Below are 17,965 nucleotides of genomic sequence, written 5' to 3' on the forward strand. Positions count from 1 at the left end.
GAGAATATAATCAATAGAGGAACGGGCAACAAAAGCAGGGGTATTTGGCTCCTGGAAAAGAAGATTCTCAAGATACATCTTGAAAAAGGAGACACTATTTTCTAATATTTTAAGGATTAGATAAAGAATTGATCTTTCTAGATGTCAGAGCCAGCCCAGTGGGTGGCTGTGAACAGCTCACTGTAAGGAAAAATTTTCTTACGACTCCGACAGCATTACAAGCTGTCTTTTGAAGTACCAAGCTCCCTGTGACCACAAGTCTTAAGTCGAAAGCTGAAGCCAAAAGACCCTCTTCAGAGACTTGGGAGAGAAAATTCTACTTTGAGCATGGAACTAGAAGACCTTTGAGATATGTTGTATCTCTAAGGTTGTCCAGTTACAGGGCTAGAATTATAAAGGCTCTTTTCCCTCGTTCACTCTTGAGCAGGTAGAGTGACTGCTTTAGTGATCCGAGTGATCATCGAAGTCCAGATTTTTCTATTTGCCTTATTTTCTAAGAACGCTGCTGAGTTTTATGACAGATTTTGAATAACAAGATGGTAACAATTGTGAGGGAATAAAAAGTCATTTGGAGTCCAAGAGAGAAATTGAAAGAAAGCTATGAGTTTGGAATGAGAAAGGAACAAAAGCTGGTTCCAAGAGTTCTAATATGGCAGGGGGTTAAAAGAGCTGTTAGAGGCAGAGGACCTTGAAGCTTCTGCTTTCTTGCATTTGTTATCTTTATTTCCTCTCTATTTTAATTGCTTAAAAAATTATCCGTATCAACTATCTCATGAAGGCAGGAAGTACAGATAATTTCATTATCATTTCCAGCGCAGAGCAAACACAAGCAAGTGATGCTGTATGAATCTGTTGAGTAATTTAGCAAACACAGAAAGTTGCACAAGGATTTGAAAAGCAGAAGTTAAAACTTAAAGTTAATGGGAAAACCTAAACGACCAATTGCTAAAGGTCAGATTTGTTAATAGAAGAATGAAGCAAATCAAAGCAGCAGAATTTGAATGACTCTTCTCATCATACTTATGAACGTCATTTTTTACCATCCCCAACCAAGTCATTTCTTATGAGACTCCAAATGCCAATTTTCTATTTTTCTCTATATTGCCTCCTAGTTTGTACACAGCCTTTCTTTCCTCATAACCTCTGTTATCTCATTCCTCTTTTTTATACCTCTATTTGCCCAAAGCGTTCAGTATGTGTGGTAAACAGCATTCTCTGCCTCTCTTCAGACTTCCAACCGTGGAGGAAAATTCCCAGCTCAGAAACGTGTTAATCCGGCATACATGCTCCGTGGCTTCAGGGATCCAGAGTTCAGAAGACCCAACCCAGACAAATGCAAGGAATGTGAATAATTCTGCTTTGGAATCCATGAAGTGCTCAGTAAAATTTAGGGACAATATCTTTTGTGTTCTTTTCACCCTTTTTTTTCCTGGCAACTGTGAAACGTACATTTTTTTCACTTTTATATTATGATATATGGGTAGTTTACGGAGAAATAATAACAATAGAAATACCTATGTACCTACTACTAAGACTTAGAGATAGCACATTACCAGGACCTCAGAAGCCTTGGATGCCCATCACTGAAAGGTATCCTCTCTTAGTGCCAAAGAAAACTATCCTTCAGAATTTTTTGTCAATGATTCCCTTGCTTTTCTTTATAAGTTTACCATGTAAGCCTACATACACAAACAATATACTGTTTAGCTTTACCTGCTTATAACTTTATATAAGGGAATTATTTTGTACATACATTTTTCTTCTTTTCTGTTTAAATATTGTTTTTCAGATTAATCCACTTTCATGTGCGTAGCTATAATTCACTTAACTGCTCTACAGTATTCCATAATAAACCTATACACTGATTTCTTATCATGTTACTGTTGATGGATATTTATACGGGCTCCAGTTTTTTTGCCATTGTAAACACTCTTGTATGTGCCTTGAGATATATTATTGGTGTAAGAGTTTCTCTAGGATATATACCTCAGATTAGAATTGCTAGGTTGTAAAATATGAACAATGTTCAAATTTGCTTGGTAATGCCAACATGGTGATACCAATTAACACCCCACCAGCATAGAGTACTGGTTGTTCCACACTTTTTGCCAAAACTTAGGTCTGACTTTAAAATTTTTGCCAATGAGTGTGAAATGATATCTCATTGCGGTTGGATTTCCCAATTACTAATGTGATTAATCATTTCTTCATGTGTTTTTTTTTTGTTTTTTGTATAAATTTATTTACTTATTTTATTTTTGGCTACATTAGGTCTTTGTTGCTGCCCATGGGCTTTCTCTAGTTGCGGCGAGCCTGGGCTACTCTTCATTGTGGTGCACGGGCTTCTCACTGAAGTGGCTTCTCTTGTTGAGGAGCACGGGTTCTAGGTGTGCAGGCTTTAGTAGTTGTGGCACATGGGCTCAGTAGTTGTGGCTCACGGGCTCTAGAGCACAGGCTCAGTAGTTGCAGCGCACGGGCTTAGTTGCTCCACGGCATGTGGGATCTTCCCAGACCAGGGCTCGAACCTGTGTCCCCTGCTTTGGCAGGCAGATTCTTAACCACTGCATCACCAGGGAAGTCCCTCTTCATGTGGTTTTTGGGGGCATATTTGTGTTCCCTCGTCTGCCTTTCTACTGCATTTTCTTTCTTGTTCCCTTTAGGAAGTATGTATATATTCTAGGTTTATATCATCCTTTGTCAGTTATATCTATTGCAAACTTCTTTTCAAAGTTACATCTTGTATTTTTACTCTCTTTGTGGTGTATTTTGAGGAACAGAAAAGTTCTTAATTTTAATGATAATTTATTGATATTTTCCTTTTTGAGGTCTTAAGAAATTTTCCTTTAACCCAAGGTTATTAAAATATGCTCCTATAAATGTTTCTAAAGGCATTCTAGTTTTGCTTTCCACATTTAAGTTTATATTCTACCTTAGATAGATTTTTTTTGTAAATGTGTAAAGTGGGGATCTGTTTCATTACTTTCTGCACAGTTAACTGATTTTCTCAGGTGTACTTGCTGATACTCCATTCTTATCCCACCGATGTGCATTACCTACTCTATCATCTTTCAAGTTTTCATGTATGGGTATTTTATATTCCATTTGTCCATTGTTGTTATATTTCTACAATGACACTACACTTCTTAGTGGCTATAGGTTTATAATAATTTCTGATACCTGCTAGTTCAAGTCCTCCTATTTAATTCTTCTTCATGGGTAACTTTTTTTTGTAAATAAGTTTATTTATATCATATTTTAGATTTCACATGTAAGTGATATCATATGGTATTTCTCTTTCTCTCTTTTGTTTTTGGCGGTACGCGGGCCTCTTACTGTTGTGGCCTCTCCTGTTGCGGAGCACAGGCTCCGGACGTGCAGGCTCAGCGGCCATGGCTCACGAGCCTAGCCGCTCCATGGCATGTGGGATCCTCCCGGACCAGGGCACGAACCTGCGTCCCCTGCATCGGCAGGCGGATTCTCAACCACCACGCCACCAGGGAAGCCCTATCTTTCTCTTTCTGACTTACTTCCCTTAATATGATAATCTCTAGGTCTATCCATGTTGCTGCAAATGGCATTATATCATTCTTTTATATGGCTGAATAATATTCCAGTGTGTGTGTGTGTGTGTGTGTGTGTGTGTGTGTGTGTGTATACAACATCTTTATCCATTCATCAGTTGATGAGCGTTTAGGTTGTTCATGGATAACTTTTGACTTTTCATAAACAGCCTATATTCATTTAAATTTACCCACGTATTTTCTCTTTCAGTTGGCCGCCTTTTCTTATATTTTCATGATTCGACCTGATATCATTCCACTTCTGTCTGAAAAATTACTAGTATTTCTATTGGTGCATGTCTTCTGGTGTCCAATTTTCTGTTTTTGTTATCTAAAGTTTTAATTTTGCCTTCATTTTTAACAATATTTTTTGCTGTAGAAATCTAGTTATTTTCTTCCAACACTTTAAATATATGATTCTATTTTCTTCTGCCTTACATCATTTCTGTTATGTCTTTTGAAATTATGTTTCTTATTTCTGAATGCTTTAAAAATGTTATTTTCATTGTATTTAAGCTTTTAAATATTTATCTTGTTTAATTTTGTAGCATTTCTTTAATCTGGTTTATTATTTTTCATCTGTTTTGGAATATTCTCAGACATTATATCTTCAAATATTGCTTTTACTCCCATCCTCTCTTTTCAACCCTTCTGGAATTAAATATATATATTTGGTGTGTGTTAGAAGTTTTTTTGTGTGTCTCATGTATTGTGCTTTTTGTATTTTTCATTTTTTCTCTTTCTCTTCATGTTTCAGTATAGATATTTTCTATTGACCTAATTTTCTAGTTCACTAATTCTCTCTTCAGCTGTGTCTAATATGTTAAACCCATTTACTAAGTTCTTTATTTCAGTTATTGTAATTTCCAGTTGATTATTTTTAATAGATTCAAATTCTTGCTGAATTCTTTTTTCTCAGCCTTTATATTCTTCAACATGTAAACCTAAGTTAACTTTAAATCCATGTCTAATAACTTCAGTAATTGAATCTCCTATAAATCTGTTCATTTTGCCTGTAGTTCTTTTTTCCTCTTCTCCTGGCTTTTGGTCAGTCGTTTATCTCCTGGGTTACCTAATAATTTTTTATTAAATGCCGGACATAGCATATACAAAATTGAAGAAATAATCAGAGGTTTTCAATGATGTTATGTTCCTATAGATAGGGCTCACTTTTTGCCTGTAGCAAAATTAAAGTTAAGATCACTTTAATCCTATTTGGGAATGAGCTAATTTGAATCTGTGTTTCTTTGTGAGAGCTGGACTGTTTCTAGTTAGCTCTTAATCCCATATGGGAATGAGCTAATTTGAATCTGTGTTTCTTTGTAAGCAGTGGACTGTTTCTAGTTAGCTCTTTTGCCTAGGGTGTAGCATTCAAAGATCCTTTATGAAAGCTTGCATTGGTTATCAGGGCCACTCCTCTTTGGCAGGCCCTAAACTCTGATTTTTTTCTCCTAGCCCCATAAAACTGTTGAAAGCTCTGTTAAACCTTTCTTCATTTGACTGCTATTCTCCTCTTATCCTTTTAGTCTTCTGTTTAGAAGTTGGCAAATGCCTCAAGAAAAGTGACAATAAATGTCAGTTTCATCTCTTTGCATTTTCCATTCCTTCTCTCCAAGATTTAACTCTTCAAATTCTCACTGCCTTAGTAGCTCTCTGATGCCTTCAAATAGATTGTTGTATTTTATGCAATTTTCTAATTATTCACAGCAGGAAATTTCTGATATGCTAGACTTTTATAACTTTCCATTTAATTTTAGAATCAGTTTGTCAAGTTTTACTTTAAAAACATGAAATTTTTATTAAAATGTTATTGAATCTAAATATCTGTTTGAGGAGATATATTAAGACCTCCTATCCATGAACATGGTATATCTTCTTTAGGGTATCTTTTGTATCTTTTCATCAAGTTTTAAATTTTCTCCAACAGAGCTTGGACCCTGTTAGATTTATTCATGGTTACTTCATATTTATACTACTATTGTAATTAATATGTATTTTAACTATATTTTCTAATTAGTATTACTGAGGTATAATTTTGTATTACTTCTTGCAATTTAACTGTAGATTCTTTTGTGTTCTCTATGAACAACTATTTTAACTATATTTTCTAATTAGTATTACTGAGGTATAATTTTGTATTACTTCTTGCAATTTAACTGTAGATTCTTTTGTGTTCTCTATGAACAAATGTATCATATTAAAATAATGAGAGTTTAAGTTCCTTGTTTTCAATCTTTACATATTTAAAAAATTTAATTGCATTATTTTTGGAATATTATGGTGCTGTCAAATTACTGTCTACAACATCTAGTGCTATGTTGCGTGGAAGTGATGCTGGTAGGGCATCCTTGGTTTGACTCTGATCTTCAAGATTTCACCATTAAATATAATGTTTGCCATGGGATTTTAGCAGATTTTCCTTCACCAAATTAAGGAACTTCACTTTTCTTTGTATTTTGCTAAGATTGTTGCCATACATGGATGTTAAATTTTATTGAAAACCTTTTCTGCATTTATTATTTTTTTCTCTTTTTATTTGTTACTGTTATACTTATTGGTTTAAATACTTAACCAAATTTTCATTTATTATATAATTGCCATTTGGTCATGATATGCTGTCTTTTAAATAAATTGCTGAATTCTTTTGTTAGTATTTTGTTCAGGCTTTTTACATCTATACCCATAATTGACTTTGGCTTGTAATCATTCTTTCTTGTGCTATACTTATCTACTTTAGAAATAAGTGTTATATTAACACCATAAAATGAGGTAGGGAGTGTTTTCCTTAAAAAAAAAGACTTAATTTTTTTAGAGCAGTTTTAGGTTCACAGCAAAATTGAGAGGAAGGTACAGGGATATCTCATATGCCTCTTGCCCCCACACATGCATAGCCTCCCCCATTATTGATATCCCCCACCAGAATGGTACATTTGTTACAATTGATGAAACTACACTGACACAACATATACACCCAAAGTCCACGGCTTACCTTAAGATTCACTCTTGGTGTTGTACATTCTCTCAGTTTGGAAAAATGTATGACATGTATCCCTCATTAGAGTATCATCAGAATATTTTCACTGCTTTAAAAATCCTCTGTGTTCCACCTATTCATGTCTCTCCCTTAACCCCTGATAGCTCATTGCTTTTTAGTGCTAAATAATATTCCATTATCTGGATTATCACAGTTTATTCATTCACCTATGGAAGGACATCTTGATTTTTTCCAAGTTTTGGCAATTATGAATAAAGTTGTTATAAACACCAATGTGCAGGTTTTCGTGTGGACATAAATTTTCAACTCCTTTAAGTAAATACCAAAAAGTTGATTGCTGGATCTTATGCTAAGAGTATGTTTAGTTTTATAAGAAGTAGTCAAACTGTCTTCCAAAGTGGCTGTACCATTTTGTATTTCCACTAGCAATGAATTAGAGTTTCTGTTGTTCTAAATTCTTGCCAGCATTTGGTGTTGTCCATGTTCCAGATTCTGGCCATTCTAATAGGTGTGTAGCAGTATCTCATTGTTGTTTTAAAATGTAAATTAAAAATTGTGTGGATCATCTTTTTATATGCTTATTTGCCATCAACATATCTTCTCATTTTCCTTTTTTATTCTATGGAAGTATTTGTGTAATATAAGAATTAGCTATATCTTGAATATTTGGTTGAATTTGACTGTTATGTCAGTTAAGATTAAATCAAGGAAGCAAACAACTAGGTATATGGAATAAAGAAGTTATTATAGAAATTATATCTTACCTAATTGCAGGAGGAGCTGGGAAAGTAAGATCCAGAGAAGGGATTTGGACGGTCAGAGAAGTCACTGATCAGCACTCTTGATGCAATGGAATGCATGGATAAGGTGACATTTACAGAGAAATCTGCGCACCAGGCACTCTTACCTTTCAAGTGGTAGCTGAAGCAGAGCTGGTGGGGAGGTCAATGGAAGATGTCTGCATCTGTGTCTAGTGGTGGAACTGGGATCACTGGTGTGCATCAGGGTCAACAGTCAGGAAAAAGAGATTAACACCAAATAAGGGAGAGAGAGAACAATCTGCAACCTGGCAGCAATCACTATGGGGAAGAGTGAGGACTCACTGGCACCTGTGCATCTGTCTTTCACTGCGTCTAACCATGATGACCAACTGTATCACAAAAACATACAAGGGGGCTTCCCTGGTGGCGCAGTGGTTGAGAGTCCGCCTGTCGATGCAGGGGACACGGGTTCGTGCCCCGGTCCGGGAAGATCCCACATGCCGCAGAGTGGCTGGGCCCGTGAGCCATGGCAACTGAGCCTGCGCGTCTGGAGAGGCCACAAGAGTGAGAGGCCCATGTAACGCAAAAAAAAAAAAAAAAAAAAAAAAAAAAAAAAAAATACAAGGAGGAAATTCTGGGAAACAGTTCCAGTTTACCCAGTTGATACAATGCAAAGCTACCAAATATGTAATGTTTAGTATTTTCCTTGTGGGAAGAATTTTAAATTTTTAAATTTCTTTAATGGATTTAAAACTATTTCTTTCTCTGAAAGTTTGGTAAGCTGATTTTTTTTTCCCTAGGCAATTGTCCATTTGGCCTAAATTTAAAATTTTATTGTCAAAGTTATTCATACTATTTTCTTATTTTTTTAAATCATGACCATGTCTATAGTTTTATGCTCTTTTCATCCATAACATTATATAGTTGTTCATTATTTTTTCCCGATTAATTTTGTCATAAATTTGTTAAATTTTTTTCAAACAATTAACTTTTGGCTTTTTAAATTTTCTTATATTTTTTCTTTATTTCATTAATTTCTGCTTTTTATGATATCTTTGCTTATACTTTCTTTGGATTTATTCTACTTTTTAAAAATTTCTTCATTTGGGTGCTTCTTAACTCACTGACTTTCAGGCTTTTTTCCTATATAAGATATAAAGGTTTAAAATTCCCTCTAAATGTCAGTTTAGTTATACACCATAAATTGTGGTATACAGAATTTTCACAATTGTTCAGTTCCATTATGATTATGATTTCCATTATGGTTTCATCTTTCACCTGTAAGTTATTTAGGAGTGCTTTTGTAATTTCCAAGCACTCTCATTATCACTTATCATTTAACTCTAACTCAAGTTCATTATGGTCAGAGAATATGGTTTATACCACCACATTCATGTGGTCTTGTGAAACTTGCTGAAGATACATTATGGACTAGCAAATACTAACGTTCATGAATTTCTATGTGTACTATATATATCCAATTGGAAAAATTATAAAGTCTTCTATATCCTTACTAATTTGTCTCCTAAGTTTATTAACTACCAAAAGTAGTATGGTAAAATCTCCTACTGTGATAGTATTTTCTTCAATACTTCTTGTAAGTTGTCAATTTTTTGCTTTATATATTTGAAGCAGGATATTAAGTGTACATGATTTTAGAATTATATTTCTGGCAAATTGAACATTTTATCATTATGAAGTAGTTTTTATCTCTAGTAATATATTTTATTATTCATCTTCACTTTCCTTCAGTTTTGGACATTATCTTTAAGAATAAGTAAAATGGAAAGAATATCTGCCCCACTAACTTTATAGTTTGGGTGTGAGAATTAATGAGGTTGAATAAGATAATGAATACAAAAATCCTTATTAAATTACAAAGCACCATACTACAGCTGAAACTAACACAACATTGTAAAGCAATTATACTTAAATAAAAAATAAAAAGACCTAAATCATTAAATAAACGAATGAATAAATAAATAAATAAAATAAAAAGCACAGTGCAAATGTATGATAGAACTCTGGAGAAAAATATTTTAATAACACAGATACAAAGGCTTTTTGACCCCAGTGCAAACTATCATATATACCCACATCTATGGGACTAGGTAGCTTAAATGAGATTTGGGTATAAATGGTTTAAAAGCTCAATCACAGCCCAGTCATTACCATAGTTTTTATTTATTTATTTGTGTGTGTGTGTGTTTTCAGTTTAATTTAGTTCAAAATATTTTCTAATTTCCCTTGAAACTTCCTGTTTGGGCCATAGGTGATTTATAAGTGTATTGTTCAATTTTAAATATTTAGGGATTTTCCTGGTATTTTTCTACCTTTGATTTCAAGTTTAATTTTTTTTGTAGTCATAGGACATCCTTTGTATGATATATAGTTGACCCTTGAACAACAGCTTTGAGCTGCACAGGCCCACTTATATGAGGATTTTTTCCAATAAATGCCTACTATATTACTACATCATTCATGGTTGGTTGAATTTACAGATACAGAACTGTTGATACAGAGAAATGACTGTGAAGTTGTATGTGGATTTTTGACTGTGTGAGGGGTCAGTGCCCCTAATCTCCATGTTATTTAATGGTTAACTGTATATTTTTAAAAAATTGTTAAGGAAATTTGTCGCCCAGAATATAATTTATCTCAATGGATGTTCCATGACCACTTGAAAATAAGGTATATTCTACTGTTATTGGGTAGAGTGTTCTATAAATGTCAGGTTGATCAAGTTGGTTGATAGAGTTGTTCAGGTCTTCTATAGCCCTACTGATTTTCTGTGTACTAGTTCTGTCAGTTACTGAGTGAGGAGTCTTGAAGTCTCCAACTATAATTGTGGATTTGTCTATTTCTCCTTTTAATTTCGTTGGGGAAATGGTATTTCCTTATCATTGAGGCAACAGGTATAAATACTAAAAGCAGGTAATGATAGTGAAAAATTTGGAAAGTTGCTGTTGACAGAGATCAAGTGGTTCTGGAAGTCTAATTATACATTTTCTTACTGATCATTAGAAGCTACCACCTACATCTTTTGTGCTGCTGTCTCCAGCTCTAACAAATTAATAAGTATTTAAAACTAATATCGACATTCTACAGTGTATTTCTGCTTGGCTTAGCAGCTGTCAACAAATATTAGAGAAATATCTCACTATAATATACAAAGGGTTATTCTTACAACACATGCGATATTTAATTACCATCTGAGATTTTTCAGTAGAAGCCTTATTATAGTTTCTCAAGGACCTCTTCTGTTTATAAGCTTCCTGCCTTTAAAACATAGATAAAAACAAAAAAATGTTTTTCCCAGTTCTATTAAGGCACAGATAAGCTGCACAGTGTTGTCTCATACTAATATAGTCATGAATTAATATTCTCATTAATTTCTTTATCCAATGCATAAAACTTGATGAATAAATGACCAACATGTCCCAATGTATATGTCTAAGGTAGTGATTTTAATGTAAAAATGAAATTGAATATTTAGTCTGTCTTGATATTTGTGCATAATGCCTCTTAAAATTTTGACCCAGGGGTTTAGGGTTCTGCTCTTTGCCCCATCTTCATGTGCAAATTGCCTGGATTAGAAGCGGAAAAAAACAAGGTCACCATAATGTAAATTAATGCTATTAAAACAGTGGTCTCAGGAAAGGGCAAAATAATAACTATAATAATACCATTTAATTTTATGGTAAGCATTATGCTAAGTACTCTACATGCATTATTTCATGTAAAAATCACAACAGTCCTCTGACAACAGTAGTGTTTTTCTCCCCATTCTACAGATGAGGAAATTGAAGCTGAGAGAGATTAAGTAGTTTGAACAAGGTAACAAAGCTAGTTAAGTGACACAATGGGATTTGAATTCAGTTTTATTGACTTCAGAGACCATCTTCATAACCACTACATTCTGTATTGTCATTAAACGTACCCACACCACCTCCTCTATCTGGAATCGATGCATCTGCACTCTGAGAATGCAGCTGAGAAGATTAAGGAAAAAATAAAAGGATGCAACATGTCAAAAGTTTAAGGGCTGCAACTTCCCTGGTGGCGCAGTGGTTAAGAATCCACCTGCCAATGCAGGGGACACAGGTTCGATCCCTGGCCTGGGAAGATCTCACGTGCTAAGGAGCAACTAAGCCCATGCACCACAACTACTGAGTCCTCGTGCCACAACTACTGAAGCCCACGTGCCCTAGAGCCCATGCGCCACAACTACTGAAGCCCGCACACCGCAACTACTGAAGCCCGCGTGCCTAGAGCCCGTGCTCTGCAATTAAAGAAGCCACTGCAATGAGAAGCCCGCTCGCCACAACTAGAGAAAGCCCGCACACAGCAACGCAGCCAAAAATAAATAAATAAAGATAAATAAATCTATATTAAAAAAAAGTTTAAGGGCTAAAACTCAAGTACTTTACACAGGAAATGTACTTAAGTTCTCCTTCAGTACTATACATGTACTCTTACTTTACTTACAGTGCTAACTTGCTTGGTAATCTGAACACCAAGTTTACAAAACAGAAGCAAGCGATAAGGAGCATCTATGGAAGGTAATTGATAGAGCCATGAGAGCTGACAGCTTAAAAGTTCATAAAAGTAATAAAAAAATAACAGGTTAAAGTATTTGGACTCAAGTTCTAAGGATCTCTGTAAGCGGCAAAGAAGCTCTGACTGTCACAAAACTGTAGCATTATATTATGCCTGCTGTGTAATGAAGTTCTTATGTCATCAAGAAAATGTGTAATTATGTGCAGGGTGTTTCATAGAGTGGTAGAAAGAGTGCTACCTTAAATTGATTTTTTTTTAAAAAGAATATTTGGTTTTTAAAGCAGTAAGGCCTTGATTACCTCAATACCTCAGTGGTAGAAATAAAACCTTAGTTTGTGTTGGTGTTGCTGTTACTTTAAGTTGGTTCATACAAAAGATGCCTCATTTTAGAGCTAAAGAAACCATGGTGCAAGCACCTGCCTCACTGTTCAAATGACTCCCTAAAATTCTGAATAATACAGTTTTACTATACTTTATTATTTTGGCAGGTGAGTGGTACAAATGAAAAATAAGAACCCAAATAACTCAGGCATCAATCTGGGATTGACAACTCTTAGTTTAGAATGCACTCTGAAGGCTTAATTGTTGAGTCAGGCACATCATAATTTTCCTTCTGACCCACCAGAAATGGAAATTGAACTATGTCAGAGGGTCAAATATTCACTGTAGAGGAGAAAAAATAGGAAATGACCACCAGCTAGGAAATTTTCCTGTTTGGTAATTTATGTGCTTCCTACAGTCTCTGGTTCAGATATGTGAGTGATTAACTAAGGATCCACGTCCATCACATTATTTTCCTACTGAGCTATGTTGTTGTAAGCATATGCTACTAGCGACAGAAACCCTGTCAAGTTCCAAATGGGAAAGAACTCTGCTTCAGGCTTGTCTGGAGTGAAAACAGCTCAGGAGGAAACAATGCAGAGAGGGCTTCTCATTTAAGGATTTAAAAAAAAGAAGAAAGAAAAAGTAAACAACAACAACAAAATCTTGCCTGTCACAGCTGCTTAAATTACCTCGATATTTTCCCTTTCTCCCAGCCTTTTTGTTGGTTTGTTTGTATGTTTTTAAATAATTTATTTAGTGTTTTTAACACATTTTCAGTGATCACACGATAATCATTTATGCACATGAAGAGGATATCAGTTGGAAATCAAGGTTAATAGGTGGAACTGGAACCATACAATTTCAAAAGAATAGAGTATGCTAAGCCCTCTATTAGGTGCTAGAAAAGAGGGCAGAATGCTCATGTTATGTAGCAGGTGACGTTTAGTCCAATAGGATCACAATCAGGCATTGTGCACAAGGAGACCATGAGATTTAGGAAATAAAAATATTTGATTTGCATTTTTTCCAAACTGAATATCTTAGATGAAAATGCTCTTTTAAAAAAAATAGATTTTTTTTTTTTTTTTGCGGTACACGGGCCTCTCACTGTTATGGCCTCTCCCGTTGCGGAGCACAGGCTCCGGACGCGCAGGCTCAGCGGCCATGGCTCACGGGCCCAGCCGCTCCGTGGCATGTGGGATCTTCCCGGACCGGGGCACGAACCCGTGTCCCCTGCATCGGCAGGCGGACTCTCAACCACTGCGCCACCAGGGAAGCCCAAAAATAGATTCTTAAAGGAGGATATTTCTGGTAGAGACGTGGGAGCCTCAGCAAAGGAAAATTCTCTTTCAGGGTGACTTGCTAAGGACACAAAGTGTGTTTTCTCTCTACTTTGACCAGGGAGACAGTGTTAGATCCTGATCAAGGACACAGGGTCCTAGTTTATGAGGTATCAGATTCACTGCCCAGCTTGAAGATAACGGTTCAAAGATAATGGTATGTTATGGGCTATTGTGGTCTCATGTTATCACTGGAATCCTAAACGAGGTGCCAAAATACAAAAATGTAATCTAAACACTTAAAGCTTCCAAAATGTTCACTTTTGGAAGAAGAAGAAATATTCACACTTAACAAATATAATTTTCCCATCATTGGGAGAATTATGACTGCATTTTTCCTGAGGTCAGTTCACTCATTAGAAACAAAAGACAGATCTTCTGATCCTCCAGGTTATCAACTACCAATTAAAGCAAAACTGAAGACAGAAAAATCTGAATTAACTCCGCCACAACATCTTTACCAAAACTTCTAAGAAGTATCTACTTGAAATGGGCTTCAACGCCTTTTCATGCTGACTTCTGGTGTAACCAAAGTCCAAGGAGTTCAAGAGAAAGGAAAGAAAAGATAAGCAAAAGGACTAGTTTATGCATAAACTGAATAATCCAAAGACCCAAACAATCCAGTTACAGTATTAGGTTGTGTAATTTGTAGTAACAATGTCTTGGCTGCAAGAATGATATTTAATTGGAACACTTTGTGAAAATCTACTTTATAACGTTAGAAAGATTTCAAATATGATTTTTTTTGTAAAGTAACAATAGCAAGCTTAGAAAATCACTTTGCTTCAACTCTAACATCCCCTTAAACTATAATTTATTACTTAACCAGGTGTACGATAAAATGTTTATGCTGATTTTATTTAAATAAGTAGAAGAAATTGATTGCTGTCCAAAATTAAAATAAATCAGGCAATTTGCTTACAATCTCATATGTTGAAAATAAGTAAAAATTCTGTGCAAACATACAAATGGAGAATTTACCATTTTCATTAGAGAAAAAAATATGTGGGGGAAAGAATAGTAATGTCAGCAACACAGAAGTCTCTTGGGTAATGTTTTAAAAATTAAATGTTTTCATTCAAAGGTTTTTAAAGAAAAAATAAGCCATCCAATTCGGAAGAAATCAGGTTCTAAGTTAGTACATTTTTCATTAATTTATCAAAATTCATTCTGCAAAATTCCCAGCATGGACCACACCAATGATAAGGTAAATGCCTACCAATGTATTATATCAATAACAATAATTTTAATATTCTAACCATTTCATAAAATTTAGCTAAATGTTCTGTCCAGATAAGAGAAATTACTTTATAACTGACCCAACCTGTATGATTGATTGTTTTAACCCCAAATATCTTCTGGGGCTGCAGAAAAAAAAAAAAACCTGTCTGTATTGAATATTGAAGACAACACAGTTTACAAAGCACTACTTTCCCCATTTTAGTTTCTAATGAGTTACCCAGTGATTCTCCAGGTCACTTTTACTTGAAAATCTGCAGTGAGACTGCTTGAAGGAAGAAGCAAAAGCACAATACGTATTTGTCTCCGACGCTGAGTAGGTGATTAGTTGTAGAGATTGTAGAATGAAAATCTGTATTTTTTCCTCTACTTTTTGAAATGAAGTATGACTATCCATCAATACAGTTTGTTCCTCTTGATCTTACTTTTAATTCCAGCTTTCACTGAGTCAGCTCCATTTGGTGTGGTGGATCCGGAGCTCTTTGTTGCCATAATGGGTAAGCTGATGGGAGAGAATGGGACTTCTCAACTCCCCCAGCAATGGGCCATGCCCCATAGGAGGGGAGATGAAAGCTACACTTCATTCTCTGGTGACTAGAGCCTTTATCACTGGATGATGAAACACAGCATCCTTGTTCTGTGCCCATATATATCTGGGGCTCCTTTCTCCATGATGTTGGTTGCAATGACCCTATACAAGAGAAAAAAGACATTTCAGTATTCACATCACTCACAATGTCCAGCAAGACAGACCCTAATAGTAGTGGCTGGAGAGTAGACCTGAAATATGAGACACAAATGAACCCATTTTCAAACCATTCTGGACCCAATTTTTAAAAATTTAAAATAGTTTTGGTTAGTAAGACGATTCAAAGGACTGTGCTACCTGACATTGTTACTTAGCTTTCTCTGTGTACCTCCACTGTCCCCATTTGGCCCATAAATGACTTGAGAACAGAGCTCGGGTTTTAAATGCACTTGCATTCCTATCCCCTAGCATGATACTCTGCACTTAACTTGCACCAGTTGATGTTGGCTGAGGTCAATGAATATGGTTCTGTGGGGGCACCACTAGTATAGCCTGTGGCTTAATGGGTTTTCCAGGGGAGAGAAAGAATTGGCTCAGAACCAATCTTGATCTTTTATCTCATTTCCCACTCTACCTCCCCACCTCCAATCTCCACATGCACTTTCACAACAGGCATTTATGAGATGGCTGGACATGACTGGGGATATGATCACTCATATTGGGAGACAGGTATTATGAGTAGCTCATAGAGACTTGGTCAAAAACTGTTTGCAATAGAATGAGTAAAAAGAGAGAGATTCTAATTTATTCCTGAGTATTCAGCTGAGTCCTTAGTTCTTGTCTGAGTTTAACCATACTCTTTTAATTGTGCTACTGAATATCTTACAAAATTACATTATATATACCTCTAAAGGAGATTATTTTCATAGTGAAGAATTACTTGCTTTTAGCTCCTCAAGAAAAAGAACTATGTAAAACAAGATATTCCATTACATTCAAAAAATGCTACTAATAACAACAAAAAACCACGCAACATTTGAAAATGCTAAATGTTTTCATTATCCCGATTAACAACACTTGTAATGATATATATACATATATATATAATATTTATTGTAGTTTTAATATTCAATTCTGAAGTATACCTTAATATCCAGAGCCTTCCTCAAATTAGGAAAGAAAGTTATACTGAATCTGGGTAACGTGGCAACACATGTATGAGAGGGGGATTTGGAGTGAGTTTTTCAAAACAAGAAGCCTATGTTCTCTCTACGAGGAAGTCTGAGGAGAAGAGAATGGTAATAAGCGTATTTATGAAGGACAATATTTATGAAGGACATAATTTATGGCATATTTATGAAGGACAAATATCAGAAAGTGTAAGTGGGGCTGAAGCACCTCTCATTAGCAGAGGAACTGGTTTTGTCGGCTGAAAGTTTCTCTGAACCTTTCTGAAGGTTTATGATACAAAAAGCATATTCAACCTCATCCTCTGAGTTAGGAAATACAACTACGATATCTGAGACCCAAGCCCAAGAAATTTATCTTAATACAACTCTTGACAAAAGTATTATGTCGAATCATACGTAACTCCATTTCTACTGGAAGCAGATTGAGTTCCAAAACAGCCTGAAAATGTGGGTTGATTTTACAGCCCCTGTCGCAGGGGTCTGGCTGGATTTCACAGACAGCCAGGCATCTGGTTGAGGGTTAGCTCCCAAATCCCTAGGAGAACCCCCAGATCAACTTAAATTCACAAGCATCCTTCCTTCCAAAACATGGAACACGTTTTCTTGGAGCCACTTCCAATTTCACTGGAACCATGCCTACAGCTGCCCGTACAGATCCCGAACCCCAAGAATGACCTCAAAACCCAACCTAAATCAAAATAAGGAGTGACTCGTTGTGTGCTTGCTTAAGGGGACCTAGCAGACTGCTATGTGACCAGAGTTTTGAGTGAACGTGGTAACCTCAGGTAAACAGGAATCTAGTCTAAACATATTTCTCTAAAGTTCTATGGCATTCCAATACAGCCAGCTGCTCACACAGCTTATACAATTTCACTATTCACTGTTTCTGTGTGTAGATGAGACTTTTCACATTCAGGGAAACATTCACGATCCAGGGAAAGATAATCATTCACCAGGCTCCAGGGAAGAAAACTGGCCAACATCTGCCACAAGGCCGTCCTTGAGGGCTACAGGTTGACTCCCATTGCTGAAGTTTTGATGTTCCTTTATAACCACAAACTGCAGCAAATAAAAGGGAGAGAGAGGACATTGTTAAAATCCATAAATTATCTCAACATACGTTAAATAAAATCTATGGCTTCATGTCCACCTTATAGAAGGTAAAAGCCAAAAGAAAGGCCCTGTCAAATTTGTCTCTCTGGCTAATGAAAGATTCAGTTTTCAGTTAGAAAGCTTCTGTTACTCTCTATTAAAGCAACTAGCAGTACCCATACATGAATCCACAAGTGTTCTAAGCATTGCCCACAGGCCAGACAAATAATATCTCGCACATGTATGTGCTCCAACTTTTCAAATATGTGTGTGTGCTTAATTAGGAAAATTCACTTAAACATGCTATCAAGTTCTGAATAATTTGGGCTCATTAGTGGGTAATAAGAACTAATAATGCAACTACTATTTTGCAGG

At 35.7% G+C, this 17,965-nt stretch overlaps 1 protein-coding gene across 2 annotated transcripts in view; it reads right to left on the bottom strand.

The window, feature by feature from the left end:
* Positions 1-13,486: 13,486 nt before the first annotated feature.
* EGF (epidermal growth factor) overlaps positions 13,487-17,965 on the bottom strand; it is a 94,486-nt gene continuing 90,007 nt past the window's right edge. For both annotated transcript variants that reach the window (XM_067735322.1, XM_067735321.1), the window contains 2 exons: positions 17,452-17,557; positions 13,487-15,470 (listed from right to left, as the gene is read on the bottom strand). In XM_067735322.1, coding sequence (XP_067591423.1) covers positions 15,220-15,470; positions 17,452-17,557 — 357 coding nt within the window. In that variant the 3' untranslated portion in view covers positions 13,487-15,219. The remainder of the gene's footprint in view (positions 15,471-17,451; positions 17,558-17,965) is intronic.

The sequence above is a fragment of the Pseudorca crassidens genome, chromosome 4, assembly GCF_039906515.1.
Source record: "Pseudorca crassidens isolate mPseCra1 chromosome 4, mPseCra1.hap1, whole genome shotgun sequence".
In the NCBI taxonomy this organism is placed as follows: Eukaryota; Metazoa; Chordata; class Mammalia; order Artiodactyla; family Delphinidae; genus Pseudorca; species Pseudorca crassidens.